Source organism: Telmatherina bonti (genome assembly GCF_933228915.1).
Source record: "Telmatherina bonti genome assembly, chromosome: 8".
NCBI classification, from domain to species: Eukaryota; Metazoa; Chordata; class Actinopteri; order Atheriniformes; family Telmatherinidae; genus Telmatherina; species Telmatherina bonti.
The window spans coordinates 29,141,910-29,155,373 of NC_136626.1; the positions used below are offsets into that span (position 1 = coordinate 29,141,910).

The following is a 13,464-nucleotide window of genomic DNA, read 5'->3' on the forward strand; positions in this document are numbered from 1 at the left end:
GGACCATCATACCAGTAATGCTCCCCTTGGCTAAGTAAATTTGCTCAGCAGAACACAGCATCCAGACTATCATTCTGCTTGCTTAAATGCTAGACAAGACACAAAAACAACAACAACAAAAAAAAAAAATGCATGTCTTGTTGGTGGGAGGAAGCTGGAGTATCCCAAGAGGTTTTACGACATCGGCACCATTCCAAAGTCATAACTATAAAGTTGTTTCTTTTTTTCAGGCAGACCTGAAACTTTTTCTGAAAATGTGTCATTTCAATTTATTTTTCACCACTATGACCCCAAACGTATTCAAAATAGATCTTGTAATTGCAAAGTCTTTTTCATTGCACTACAGGTTTTCAATTTTTCAAGCAGAGGCTGAAAAAATAGGCACATGGCCTAAACGTATAGGCAAGCAGATATTACAAAACCCAAACCCAAAGGTAACACTGGGGGAAAAACAGGTAAAACCAGTATGGTTGGATACTGCATGGAGTTGTATGAAACGAACTTCATAAACCAGGTGAGTCACAAACTTTGGGGATACAGTTATGCAGATTATGTTACTTTACCAGAGTAACCTGTAATTGTGTTTATAACTGACACAGTTTCCCAGTAGCTGATTGGCTGGTTGTATATTTTGCAAACATTTTAGTGTATTTCCACAAACTGGGAAGTGTAGATACTACATGAGTGCATTAAGACTGGAACTTGTAGAAACTAAAACGCTACGCATGCATATTGAAAGCATTATTAATGACTTTGTGATAAATAGCCCTGCATGTTGTGGCGTGATGGTGGTCTGTTATTCTCATTGGATGCTGTCCCTTAATGTGTCCTGCATTATAACTGTGCTCACACACACATATACACACACTTTATTATGTGAGCAACCATTTGCCTTGTCACCATGATGAAGCTCTTGGCACTCTGCTGGGACTGTTTTAAAGCCCAGACACCCTTAGCCATTACTCAGGTGATATGCCAGCGACTGGTGATCAATGTGTCTCTAATAGTGAGAACGAGAGCGAGCAAAAAGCGAGAGAAAGCCTATGAAATTGACAGAAAGAGATAAAGATAAGCACAGAGTGACTGCACTTTTACCATCTCATTTATCATCCTGTTCATTCAGAGCAGTAACCTGCTGCAGTAATAGCCTGTCTGGATTGTGTATTTACGAGGTGCCATCAAAACAATTGCATTTATCTGGGCAAATGAATCATACACCTTTATCATAATGTCTTCACCTGTGTGTATGTACTCTGTGGTTGCGTCCAGAAAATCCCATGTTGACCCCATTTTAAGCAGGAAAGAGGAAAGCTCAAGGGTGACTCTCAAATATGAGGAAGGTAATGCTGCTTAAGGTTCAGCCAAATCCTAAGGTCATCATTCATGCCTCTATTTGTCTGCCTGACCTTCACTCCGCTCATCACTCTTATCAATACATCTATCTTAGCATTACTTGGTAGGTGGATACACAGAAATACCTGTGAGTTTTGCAGCAGAACAGTTTTAGAATATAACCACCATGAGTCACAAGTAGGATGCTTCTGAGTGAGGAGGAAACAAAGCAAAATAGTTTGTGCAGCGCTTTGTATGTGCCTGGGAAAAGGAAGCTGAAAAAGCAAAAAAAAAAAACTTTGATAAGAGAGCTGGAGTGAGATGGGGGGAGGGGCTTTTGTGTGAGCATATGTGTGTGTTCATGTGTGTGGGAGATGGGGAGAGTACAGAGTGCCAGGCGATGTAGGAGGGAGAGAGAAGGAGGGAGCGTCTGGAAAGCATCAAGCCATAACCCAGCATATGTGTGTGTGTGTGTACATGTGCATGTGTGTGTTGTGTAGCTCCTCTGGTCTCTGGCTTGTTAACCTGCAGGTCACGGGCCGCTTCAGGTGATGAAGTCAATGCCTGGCACATGAAGATGGGAAGAATGACCTCTCCCATAGTAAGCACGTGCTCATGAATAAACACGCATACATAAAAGCACACACAAACGTGTTCCTGATTTTTTTTATAACACTCTTACTTCTTGACATAAAACACCCTTAAGAGACTAGTTTTAGGGGATGTTGGTTGGATTTGTAATTTTTACCAAAAAGGGATTTGATTTTACTGTCATGTTAAATTTTTCAATCCAACTTTCAGAAAACTTTTCCTATTAATAAAAAGAGTGTAAAGAGAAGTGCAGTCAGTGTACAGATAAACAAAATGGTTTAACACCATCAAGTCTCACATGCAGTAGAGTAGAAGAAAAAATTCATTCCAGATACCGCCACACACACACGGCTGCACAGACGCATGTCTCATTTCAATAGCTTAAAATCCTATATCTGAACTTCATCTGTTTTTTTAATCAACATGTTTCCTAAATGAATAAAATTTGGTCTTTTTTTTCAATCCAAAGTTTAGTTCCTTTTCGATTTCTATTTCAAGTTGTGTGTACTTCTATCTCTCTTGTGGGGCTGCAGCGTAGTGGTTAGTATTGTGGCCTTACAGCAAGAAAGGTTGCTGGTTTGATGCTCGGCTGCAGGGATGTTTGAACGGTGGCCTTTCTGTGTGGAGTTTGCATGTTTTCCCAGGGTTCTCTCCAAGTACTCCAGCTTCTTCCCACCATCCAAAGACCTGCATGTTAGGTTGATAGGCTCCTGCGACCCTGAACTGAAAAAGCTGCTGAGAAAATAAATGGATGGATGGAGTTGTTTGTTGTCTGGTTTTCAGTTGTCAACAGGTTGTTACAGTTCTTTTGTTTTAGTCAGTCTCTCTGTCAATTCTTCCTTCCTTCCCGGGCCTTTGCTTGAGTTTTACTTCTTAGGTAATGCTTTTTGTCTGGACCATCCTGCTGTAGCAGTACTTTTTATTTGTTCTTAAAATAAACTGTTAACCTGACTGCAGTTCTGCATTGGGGTCCTGCATCTTCACCAATAACATAGATTATGACAGCATTTTATGGTCATATCTTGCTTGTGATTCACCAGCTTGAGCCAATAAGTTCCAACAGAAAAAAATTCAGAACTGCTATCATATTACCAAATAATTCAGAATGTATGAAGAAGTTGGATGAAAGAAGACAGATAATCAGCAAACGAACACTTTCTTTTCACTTCTCTTGTCCTTTATTGGCTACGTATTCACAAACTATTACATTGCCATTACAGAACAACTAGTGAGAATGAGTTGACTTAGCTATCTAGATATCTTGTTTCTAAAGCATTTGTTTTCATGTTTGTATGCGTGGAACCAACTGAGCATGTTGGTAGTTGCAGCTGAAGAGGAACAACAAGAGAAACTGGGCAAAACACTTGACAGCGAGCATAAATCTCACATCTTCTGAGTTTTGAGACTAAATCCTTTCCAAATTAATCACTTCTGCTGCTATAAGGAACAAAAAATGTCAGAGGGTCTTTTGCTGACTTTTACGTTCACTATGTGATATATACTGGCATAAATATAAAGTCCAACCAAGTGAATACTCACCTATTCTTCTCCTCCCAAACCTAAAAGCTACCGAGGCTGAGAAAAATTTATAACACTTGCTCTAGAGTTTTTTTTTTTTATTTTTATCCTACTAAGTTAAGCTGAATTCATACCACCGTATGCTCTGCATAGGACTGTGGAAGCTTGACGTGCATCTCTGCTTGCAGCGCAGCCACACGGAAGTACTCTCTTGTGATTGATCAGATTGTGACTATGCATCTGCAGGTTTCTGGAGAAATCTTGCTGACTTTGTGCGGGAAGCTTTAGATATTATCTTTACGGTGCAAAACAATCCAGAATGGCAATCTGTGATGGATTTAGATAATACTATTCCTTGCAGAATAGGAGGAAAGCAAGAATTGTTGTATTTGAGCCATTTCATGATAATCAAACCCAGCTACGATTATTCTGTTACACTGCCGTTTAATACATTTTCTGTTTGCACATTTCCTACAAAGTTACATGCATCTACTTTCATTTATTTAGGTTTGTTTGGGTACAAGAGACGCTGCTGCTTTCATCAGTCCATCTTGAATAAAACTTGTCACATCTGCATGATTTCCACTAAACAAAACTAAATGTTAAGGTCTTATGGTGGGTATGCATCTGACTGGCAACCGAGACTTCATTGTCATCATTTCATTCTTGACAAATTGCAAGGAAAAAATCCCTGACTATAACATGGAGATTTTCCTAACTCAACTAGCTACGTGTGGCGTTACTAACCAGCAACTGGCTGCAGCTTCATATCAAAGACATGCATTTAAGTAGTAACTTAATCATCACTTTTTCCAAATTTCCCAAAACGGCTGACACCCCTTCAAGATTTTAGAAGCTAATAGCATTTATCTATCCCATTTTAGCTATGATGTCTCAGGAAAACTAGAGTCTGGAGAATCTGAAAGGAAAACATCTCCTCTGAAGCGAGATAAGGCAAGGAGGCCACTTCTTTTAGAATAGTTTGTGTGTGCGTGAGCAGCGTTATGTTACAGTGTATGTTTGTGCACCGTGCACTCATAAGAGAAGCTAGCAGCTGGCATTGTGTTTGTGTTTTGCCCCGTGAGATGAGGATGAAGCCGGTGTTGTGTTACATGGACTAGTGCTGTTGAGGTGAGGTGGGGCAAGCTGGCTCTATTGCCAAGGAGTGAAGGATGACAAATGAACAGGGTGAAGAGGGAGGAGGAGGAGGGAGGGAGAGAAGTGGGGGTGAGTTGGCACTGGGCAATTAAGCCAGTGTCTGACACCCAAAGAACTTCTCATCCTCTGGCATAGGCTATTGTTGTGTGGAATTTGAGAAATGCATTTGATCAGCGCGGTGTGTCTGTGTGGGTGTTATTTTGGACGACTCCTGAGGACAAAACAGCCACCAGAGAAGTGAAAGGGAGAAACAGACAGAAGAGACAGAGGGCAAGGGTTTCCTGATGAATGCACGAGCTTCTATCATGCACAGACAGCTAGCATTTCAATAGGAATATACTCCCCACTCAATGGAAATGAAACACTAAAGTCAGCTTTTTATATCTCTAATGTCATTTATAAAAGGAAAACAAAAGGATAAGATGCCACTTTCCACTGTGCAGGTGACACGAGTGGAAAGGACCAGGATCAAGTTATATTTTATCAAGCCTGGCAAACTCTTGTCCTCCATTTGCACTTAAAGGGAATCCCATCTTTGTTCTTTGATCTTGGCATTCCTCGACCTCAGACTGAATGAGAGGCCAGAGTGTGTGTGAGACCAGCGTTCACCTTTAGACTACTTAAGGTAATTAATACGATCTTCAGGTTTGCAGTTTGACAGTTGAATAACCTAAAGACGAAACATAAACCTCAGTCCTCGTCTACACTTCAAGACAACCTGCTGAGGAATTATGAAGGTGTTGGGTTTCTCCATCAAGTGCCCATGTTTCTACAAACTCTTTATATACCATGTACTTTTTATTTAAATAAGATGATTTAGCTTTCTTTTCATGTTAACTAAAGCAAAATAAATGTACTTACAAATCTACACTTGATATTATGAAACTTGTGATTGTTTTTCCTGTTAAAATGAAGTCTCATCCAAGAATAACTGCTGTAAAAGATCTTGAAGAACTTCTGCAGACAAACTCAGTACCGTCCCTCGATTTATTAATTATTAAACCGTCAATTTAAGATAAACTGCAATGAAATATCTACTAAAAGTAAATGACAAATTTTCGTAAGCCATTAAAAGCAAAGTTGTTACCCAGTTGAAAAAAGAAAGTCCCAGGTCAATGTGCTTTTGGTGGTTCCTAACCTAGAGGTCAGGCCCCTCCAGAGGTTCAAAAGATAAATCTATGAGAGCATGTGATGATTAATGAGGGACAAAAGAAGAAAAGATAAAGTTCCACTGCACAAATGAGTATTCATTTCATTTTTCTGGCTTTTCCCTTAACTCCCCATTTTTGTGTGAAATAATGGATGATATACTTTCTTTGGGCCTCAGACGATTAGTGACATGAAACCAGCAGGGAGTTAAAAGGGGCGTCTTTTAAAGAGGAACTGCAAATAACTTTTAGACATCTGAAACATGAGGGGCCCAAACTACACTTTTTTTTTTTTTTAACAAAATGTTTACCGTCCAAATGGTCTGGAAACCATTTGAATTTATTTCAAGCTAAATGTTATCATAAACTTGTCTAGTGCTGTGGACCTTTTAAAAGATTATGTCACATACACGGAGAATTTACACTGTACCCGCCGGCATTAAGTAAGTAAACGCACTGAAACGCAGACTGTTTGAATCTTAACATGTGATGCAGATGGTAAGTTTAATCATAATTCAATGACTTTAAAATCCTTGACAGAGTTTACCTTGTCGGTAAAATATTTAGGTGACTCATAAACGGTACATCAAGACATTTAGAAAGCTTTGCAGCAACCTGAGTCATTGCCTTGACAAAAAGAAAATTACAATGGGAGAAAGTTTTAAAAGTGTTATTTTTGTGGAAACCATACAGAAATTAAACAAGATATCTACTCCTTAATCACTGTGTCACAGCATTGCTGTAATGACTGAAAGTGTAAATAGTCATTTCTACAGATGTTGGTTGGTGTTTTTAGTGCAGCAGATGCTGGAGCTGGGCATATAGTGCCACCCAGTGGTACAAGGCAGTACTGCAATGAATACAGAGAGGTGAAGTTTCTATTTGAGTTGCAGGAGGACATCTAGCGGTAGATCACAATAAAGACACGTGTTACCAAACTCTCAGACTATCTCGGTGTGTTCTGTAACAATAAAAATAAAAAAAAAATAAAAAAAAAAGAAGTACAGAGCATGTGTGAATATGTGTTTATTTAAAGGTAAACGAGGCACTGAACAATGAAAAATATTCCTGTCTATGTTGGAAAAAAATCATCACTGTTCACAAAATTGGATAGGTGAAGCTTCTTTGTGTTGGTAAGGTTGACATGTGGACTATTAACCAAAGATATCCTGGTCCTACCACCAGTGGAAAACTAATCTGCTGTTGTGTCTTCAGATCTGGGTGTAACGAAGGTATTTCTTCCCAGAAGGCACTTCTTTAGTTGTGACCCCCTTCGGGAAGAGAGCAGCAGCCTCAGAATCAGACAGCGAGGGAATGACCATGACTTTGTCACCAGGCTGCAAAAGAATAAACAGAAAATAAACATGGAAGTGCATCTCAGAAGCAGGCTCTAATTTTGTCACATGATCAAACTGAGCCTTCACTGATGACCTAGAAACAGCAGATTTGAGTCCTGTGCCATCTGATCATGTGATGTTGCCTCTGATCATTTGACCACTGAGAGTTTAATAGTTGAAAAGGGGAGAAACTCACGTGTAGCACACAGTTATCTTAGTTTAGGAAGCATCCACACAAGTAAAAAAAAAAAAAAGCATTTAATGAGATCAAAACTTCAAAAGATATCTTTATATAAATGTTAATTTAGCTAAACATCAACAGAGCCAGTAAACTGAATCTAAATATTTCAGGCTTATCCATTAACTAAGATAAAGATTAAAATGAGATTTTAGTCCTCTGCCAAACAATACAAGACAATTCCTGGATCCAAATCCAGAGCAACATCTAGACTTAGACTTAGACTTTATTGTCCCCAAAGTGAAATTCTTTTTCACGTACACAGCACATGTTTGACAACAAAAAGGACAATGACAACAGACCACAGAAACAACATACAAATACAATGAACAGAGTACACTCAGCGCCCCCTGCTGTTTAGAAATGTTATGACTGAGGGGATCAGGCTTTTTCCCAACCGAGCCTTTTTGCACCTGAGCGCCCTGTACCTCCGTCCTGAAGGAAGAGGGGTGAGTTGTTCATGAAGGGGGTGTGTGGGGTCCTGCTCCATGGAAAGTGCAAAGCGTCCAATGGCTCTGTTGTTAAGCTCTGTAAGGCTTGGTGTGGGGAGTCCTATGATTTTTGCTGCGATGTTGGTTACCTTTATGAGTTTAGTCCGATTCTTAACAGTCAACAAATTGAAAAAGCAAGTTGAACAGTACAGAATAACAGGCTGGATAATGGACTGATATAACCGTAGGAGTAGAGGTGGAGAAAAATAGAGTCCTTTCAGTTTCCGGATTATTGATAGTCGTTGTTGGCTTCGTTTTTGAATGTCAATAATATGCTGATCAAATGTTAGTGAACTGTCTATTGTTACTCCAAGATATTTAAAACTGTCCACGATTTCAACTGTTTGATTGTCAATGGCAATGGGTTGCTGTGGTTAAGTAGAGCTGAATATGAGTTCCTTTGTTTTATTAACATTGAGGTACAGATGGTTGTCTGTGCACCATTTGGTGAAGTGTATGACAGTGTTGTTATAGTCCAAGTCCATGGTGGAGTTATTGTCCTTAAGTAATGCGAGAATGGCAGTATCATCTGAAGCAGTATCATCATTTAAAGTACTTGATGTGAGGTGAAGGACTGATGTTGTCATTTGTGTAAAGTGTGTAAAGGAAAGGACTAAGTACACACCCCCGCGGTGCTCCGGTGTTGATGGTGAGGGCAGATGATGTTGTAGAACCCAACCGTACGACCTGCTGCCTGTTGCTCAGGAAGTTATGAAGGAGATGAATCATTCTGGTGGGAATATTAAGGTGGTGCAACTTCTGGATCATCAGGTGCCTCTGGATGGAGTTAAAAGCTGAGCTGAAGTCCACGAAGAGTGCACGAGCAGAGTGGCCTGGAGAGTCCAAGTGTTGAAGGAGGAGATGCAGCAGACAAGCTACAGCATCCTCTGTGCCCCTCCACGCCTTATAGGCAAACTGTAGAGGGTCTAGCTGAGGGCCAACAGCTGGAAGGATGGTGTTCAACAGCAGCTTCTCCAGGCACTTCATGATAATGGATGTAAGAGCCACAGGTCGATAATGGTTTGGTTCAGTGGGTCTGGGCCTCTTTGAAATTGGGATTATTGTTGCCTTCTTCCAGATAGCTGGTATGACGGTAGAATAGTAGACTTCTCTGAAGAGTGAGTGGAGAACAGGTGAGAGTTCCTGGGTGCAGTTCTTAAGCACCTTTGCTGAGATGCCGTCCGGACCAGGAGCCTTACCCGGCTCTAAGGTTATCAATGATACACCAGTCTCTTGTAAAGCTAACATATGATATAACAATGGTGATCCATGCATGAAGACTTTGAACTGCTTCCCTTGGGCCAGATACAGAAGCATGAGAGTTATGAAAAATAAATTTAAAAACTCCTTTGTTCTCTCTGCAAAAGATATCAGAAATAGTTGCATGTGATCTTATTCTTCTTTTTAGTAATTTTATGGAACAATCATATTTTGTTTTTATTTACTGAAGGGTTATTTTGAGTTTTTTTTTTTTTTTTTTTTAATTCATTTTAGTAGGTTTTATTTAGTGATTTAATTCAACAGTCATACTTGGTGCATGTGAGGGATTTTGTTGTTTGATCTTGTGATGTTTTCCACGAAAATCTGTTTCCCATTACTGCGAGTAATTAAATGCCTTAACTTTACATGCATTTACTTTGGTTGCATATAGGTTGAAGTGTAGCACACCTATTTTTAGCCATTTATGCATACAGATAAATGATGTAAATCTAGTCTTTGTCATGTTTGATGTGTGCACGGCTAGGAATATCCATCTCCACATAATCCTTCTTTTAAAACAGCTCTGCGACCATTATTATCCTGCTGGAGCTCCCTTATGGGAGTTCATGGTGTAACTATGTACCTTCCAGTCAACAGGGGTGGCAACCTTCTTCTGTGCCGTCAGCTGCAGAGAGTCAATAACTCTGAGCAGTTCATTAAAGTTCCTTCCTGTGGTGGCAGGGTAGAGGATGGACAGCTTCAGCTTCTTGTCTGGGCCAATCACAAAGACCTGGACATCATACAGATAACAAGTTACACAACAACAACAACAAACAACGACTTGTAAATGCATAAACATGAAGATTTTCCTTGAGAGATTAATTCATTTGAACTCCCTCCATTTTATTTGTAAACACAGAGCAATACGGTTATGATTTGTCTCTTGTATGACCGAAAAGTCATCTTTGACAGCAATTACTCTACAACTTCCAAATAAAGAAGGTCAGGGTAGGTACATAAAGAGTCTGCACTTTTAGTGTGATGATTAGCATAACTTAATCTCATCTACCAACTTTTCTTGAATATCCATAAATAACCTCATGCTGTCAAGGCTGGAAAAAATAGTGATGGTCAACTTCCACATCTGAGGTACACCGGATGCCAGCGCGGACACGGCGGCTTGCTTACGCAGCGAGCAGTGAGGGGTAAACCATCCTTGTCTTTCTCATCTGGGTCCAACATGCCCAGCTGGACGGACAGCTCCCTCTTGTCATCGGCAATAATGGGGAAGGGCAGCGTGGCATCAGCCTCGCTGCTAACCGCCATCACATCCTGTGCAGAGAAGGGAGACATTAACCCTTTACATCTTTTTTATGAACATGCCATCCTCTGTTAACCACCCTCTGGGCCGTCAGTCCTCTGCGCTGTTGCAACACAGGAGTGGTGAATAAACAGTTACCCTGATCTTCTAATCTTTAACTGCATGCTCCAACTGGGTCATGAACTACCTGCTGAGTGGGGGCTGTAAAAAATCATCCTCGTGTCTCAAAAATAATGTTTTCAAGGCATTAAAGGTCTTCTAGTTACTTTCTCGACATTTTTCTGACTTGAGAAACTAATTTCACAGTGAGAAATTTCTGTAATTAGGACTGCTGGAGAAAATGAATCTGGAGGAGTTTACCTTTACTCAGGATGAACTAAACTAAATGACTACTGTACTGAGTCCTGCCACCAATGTCAACGTTTCAAAATATGGAGCTACCTGACATTTATATACCGATAACACTATAACAAAAACATAAGGACATCAGTTATTGTTTCCAACTACCACTTCACCCCCAACTACTCCAGATTTGTTTCAAAGTGCAGTCACACTACGCAGGATAGAGTTTGTGCATCCCCAACCTTGCTCCAGCTATGGTGATCCTGAACACTGTCGATGGACAAGGCAATCATCTTAACACCTCGTTTCTTGAATTCATTGCTGATCTGAGCAGCACAGGCGAGCTCAGTGGTGCAGACGGGAGTGAAGTCCCTGGGGTGAGAGAACAAAATACCCCACCTGTGGAAGAAACAAAATGTTTTAACTATACAAGTAGACGGATTCATTTCAGACGGATGAAAAGCAAATCATTCCTCATGTTGGTTTGTTAAATGAGAGAATTTATTCTGTACTTTGCATGTACCATCATTTAGCCTTGTTATCTTTAGCCCAGAATTTTAAAAATAATTGAAGATTCAAATAAATGAAGGATTAAGAGGATGAAGAATGTGAAGCAGAACTAAAAGAGAAGAGGATAAGGGGGGAAAAGGTATTAAGTTTCAGCGGAGGAATTTCCTGGTATAAATTGTATTGACAGATGTCTGGCAGAGTCAGACTCAAGATGCAAAACCCAGCTGTGTTCCACTGAGGGATGTATACTGAGGAGAATGGGAGGTATTTCTTGCTCGCATCACTGCATGAGTGCATTGTGACTTGTCATCACATGGAGTAGTAGAACAAAAAGCTGCGTCCCTCTCTCAGGGAATGTGATGATCACCTGATTATTTGGTGACCAAAAACCCAGATTAGCCTGTGACAATCCTAAACTGCCCCAGGCAGCAGTTTGTTTTTTAAAGCTTTCTCCTATGTGCGACCTGAAGGCCGAAAATTTGACTGTGTGGACTTTTTTCTGCTTGTTTGTTGTATTTCTTTTAGTTTTTTCCTTTTTTTGTTTGTTTCTTTTTGACATCAAAGCTTCCACTTTTACTGGCAAGAACAATATTAATTGCTGACAAGTATAATGAAAGCCAAAAAAATCTAGGACGCAGCTCTAACAGATGCCTGAATGCCACATTCCAGCAAGTATTCCCATTGCAGGAAAGAAGGGCGTTATTGTGCTGCTGCTCTAACTGGGCAGTGTCCTTTTTATTCAGAAAGGTTTGAACCTGAACCACCTGTATTAGTCTTTATCCACCGTCTAAACTCAATCATGAGGGGGGGGGATCAGGGAGACTAATTCTGAAATGTACAAAACAGCAACACAGTAAATGTCTACAAGGTGGAAAAGCTGACTTTCGCATCACAGGTCTTCACAGATTATCAAATGAATGTTTTTATTATAATTATTATTGTTATTATTAAATGTTTCACCTATTTTTTGGAGATACATTGTTAAGCAAGCTGTGTTAAATTATTTGATCTAATGAGAAAATGGTTTTCATTTATCCACATGCTTCAAGAACTTGCATAAGGACGAATGTACATGGTTGCTTTTCAGATCTGAAATCCATCCATGTCCAACACAGGCTGCATGGGAGTAATTGCATGCATACAAACATGATTCTTTATCTCTATTATTTTATCGCAACAGGGTTGCAAAAGGGTAGATGCCAGCTCCTGAAGCACAGGGGTCTCTCTCTCTCTCTCTCTCTCTCTCTCTCTCTCACACACACACACACACACACACACACACACACACACAAATACATAAAGAAAAGGAAAATTTGGCATTTTATGACTAATACTTTTCATTACTCTGCCAGAGAAAGGAGTCAAATTGTTACCATATGGCTTAATCATATTCACTATGTCACTATATTTGAACTGCTTTCTAACCAATTAAATTACATAGCTAAATATTGTTTTAATTAAATCCGTTTGAATCCCTAATGTCATGTTCAAGAAAAGATCATATCGTAATTTGTGCTTTTCTTGTTTTACTTGAGCTGCTTCAGTACAAAAGGCATCCCTGTTGGAAAAGGTGAAAGAAAAGTCTGCAATACCTTTGCAGATTTTTGTATTGTCATCATTGTGTAATGCAATATTTGGCTGCAAACAGGTGTCCCATAATGCTCATTCATATGGACTTTTAAGTAAACACACCGAAATTTGCTTTAGCTTTTAGTTCAAATTGGGAAAATAACGACTGGACTTTATTTAAGCGACGGTGGTTAAACTGCACATTGTAATGTTACCATAAACTCAAAGGACTCAGAAAATAAACTAGACACAATGTAATGCTTAAAACCTGCGTACTTACGAGTTGCCCAGAAAGTCGTGGAATTTAATTCGTCCTATGGTGGTTTCGGCCTCGAAGTTTGGGAACTCGTCTCCAAGCAGAAGTCCAGGCATGATTGGTCCTGCTCTGTAACAGCTCACACAAGAAACTAACGTGAACAACTTGCAACAGCGAAATGATCTGTAACAAATGGTTCCGGGTAGGGGCGGGGCTGACGTCACGACAGCCGGCCAATCAGAGAACAAATGTTATAAATTTAAAAAAAAATAAAAAATAAAAAATAGTATATATATATATATATATATATATATATATATATATATATATATATATATATATATATATATATATATATATATCCTTTCATTTCATTTAAAAATGCATTACAAAATTATGTACTTTACTGTTAAAAGCTAAATGTCGATAAAAAGTGAGAGTCCGAGGCATTTT

General features: G+C 39.6%; 1 protein-coding gene across 1 annotated transcript; it reads right to left on the reverse strand.

The window, feature by feature from the left end:
- Positions 1-6,758: 6,758 nt before the first annotated feature.
- prdx6 (peroxiredoxin 6) lies at positions 6,759-13,190 on the reverse strand. The gene is made up of 5 exons (XM_079244674.1): positions 13,036-13,190; positions 10,919-11,075; positions 10,202-10,345; positions 9,657-9,803; positions 6,759-7,084 (listed from the first exon to the last, which is right to left on the reverse strand). The coding sequence occupies exons 1-5, from the start codon at positions 13,125-13,127 to the stop codon at positions 6,959-6,961; spliced, it is 666 nt and encodes a 221-aa protein (XP_079100800.1). The 5' UTR covers positions 13,128-13,190; the 3' UTR covers positions 6,759-6,958.
- Between the last annotated feature and the right edge of the window lie 274 nt (positions 13,191-13,464).

Coding starts and splice junctions, on each gene's coding strand:
- prdx6 (XM_079244674.1), bottom strand. CDS start 13,127: ATGCCTGGACTTCTGCTTGGAGACGAGTTCCCAAACTTCGAGGCCGAA. Junction 10,346..10,918: donor ATCACCATAGCTGGAGCAAG/GTTGGGGATGCA, acceptor TTCTCTGCACAG/GATGTGATGGCGGTTAGCAG. Junction 7,085..9,656: donor CCACCCCTGTTGACTGGAAG/GTACATAGTTAC, acceptor ATTCTTTTGCAG/CCTGGTGACAAAGTCATGGT.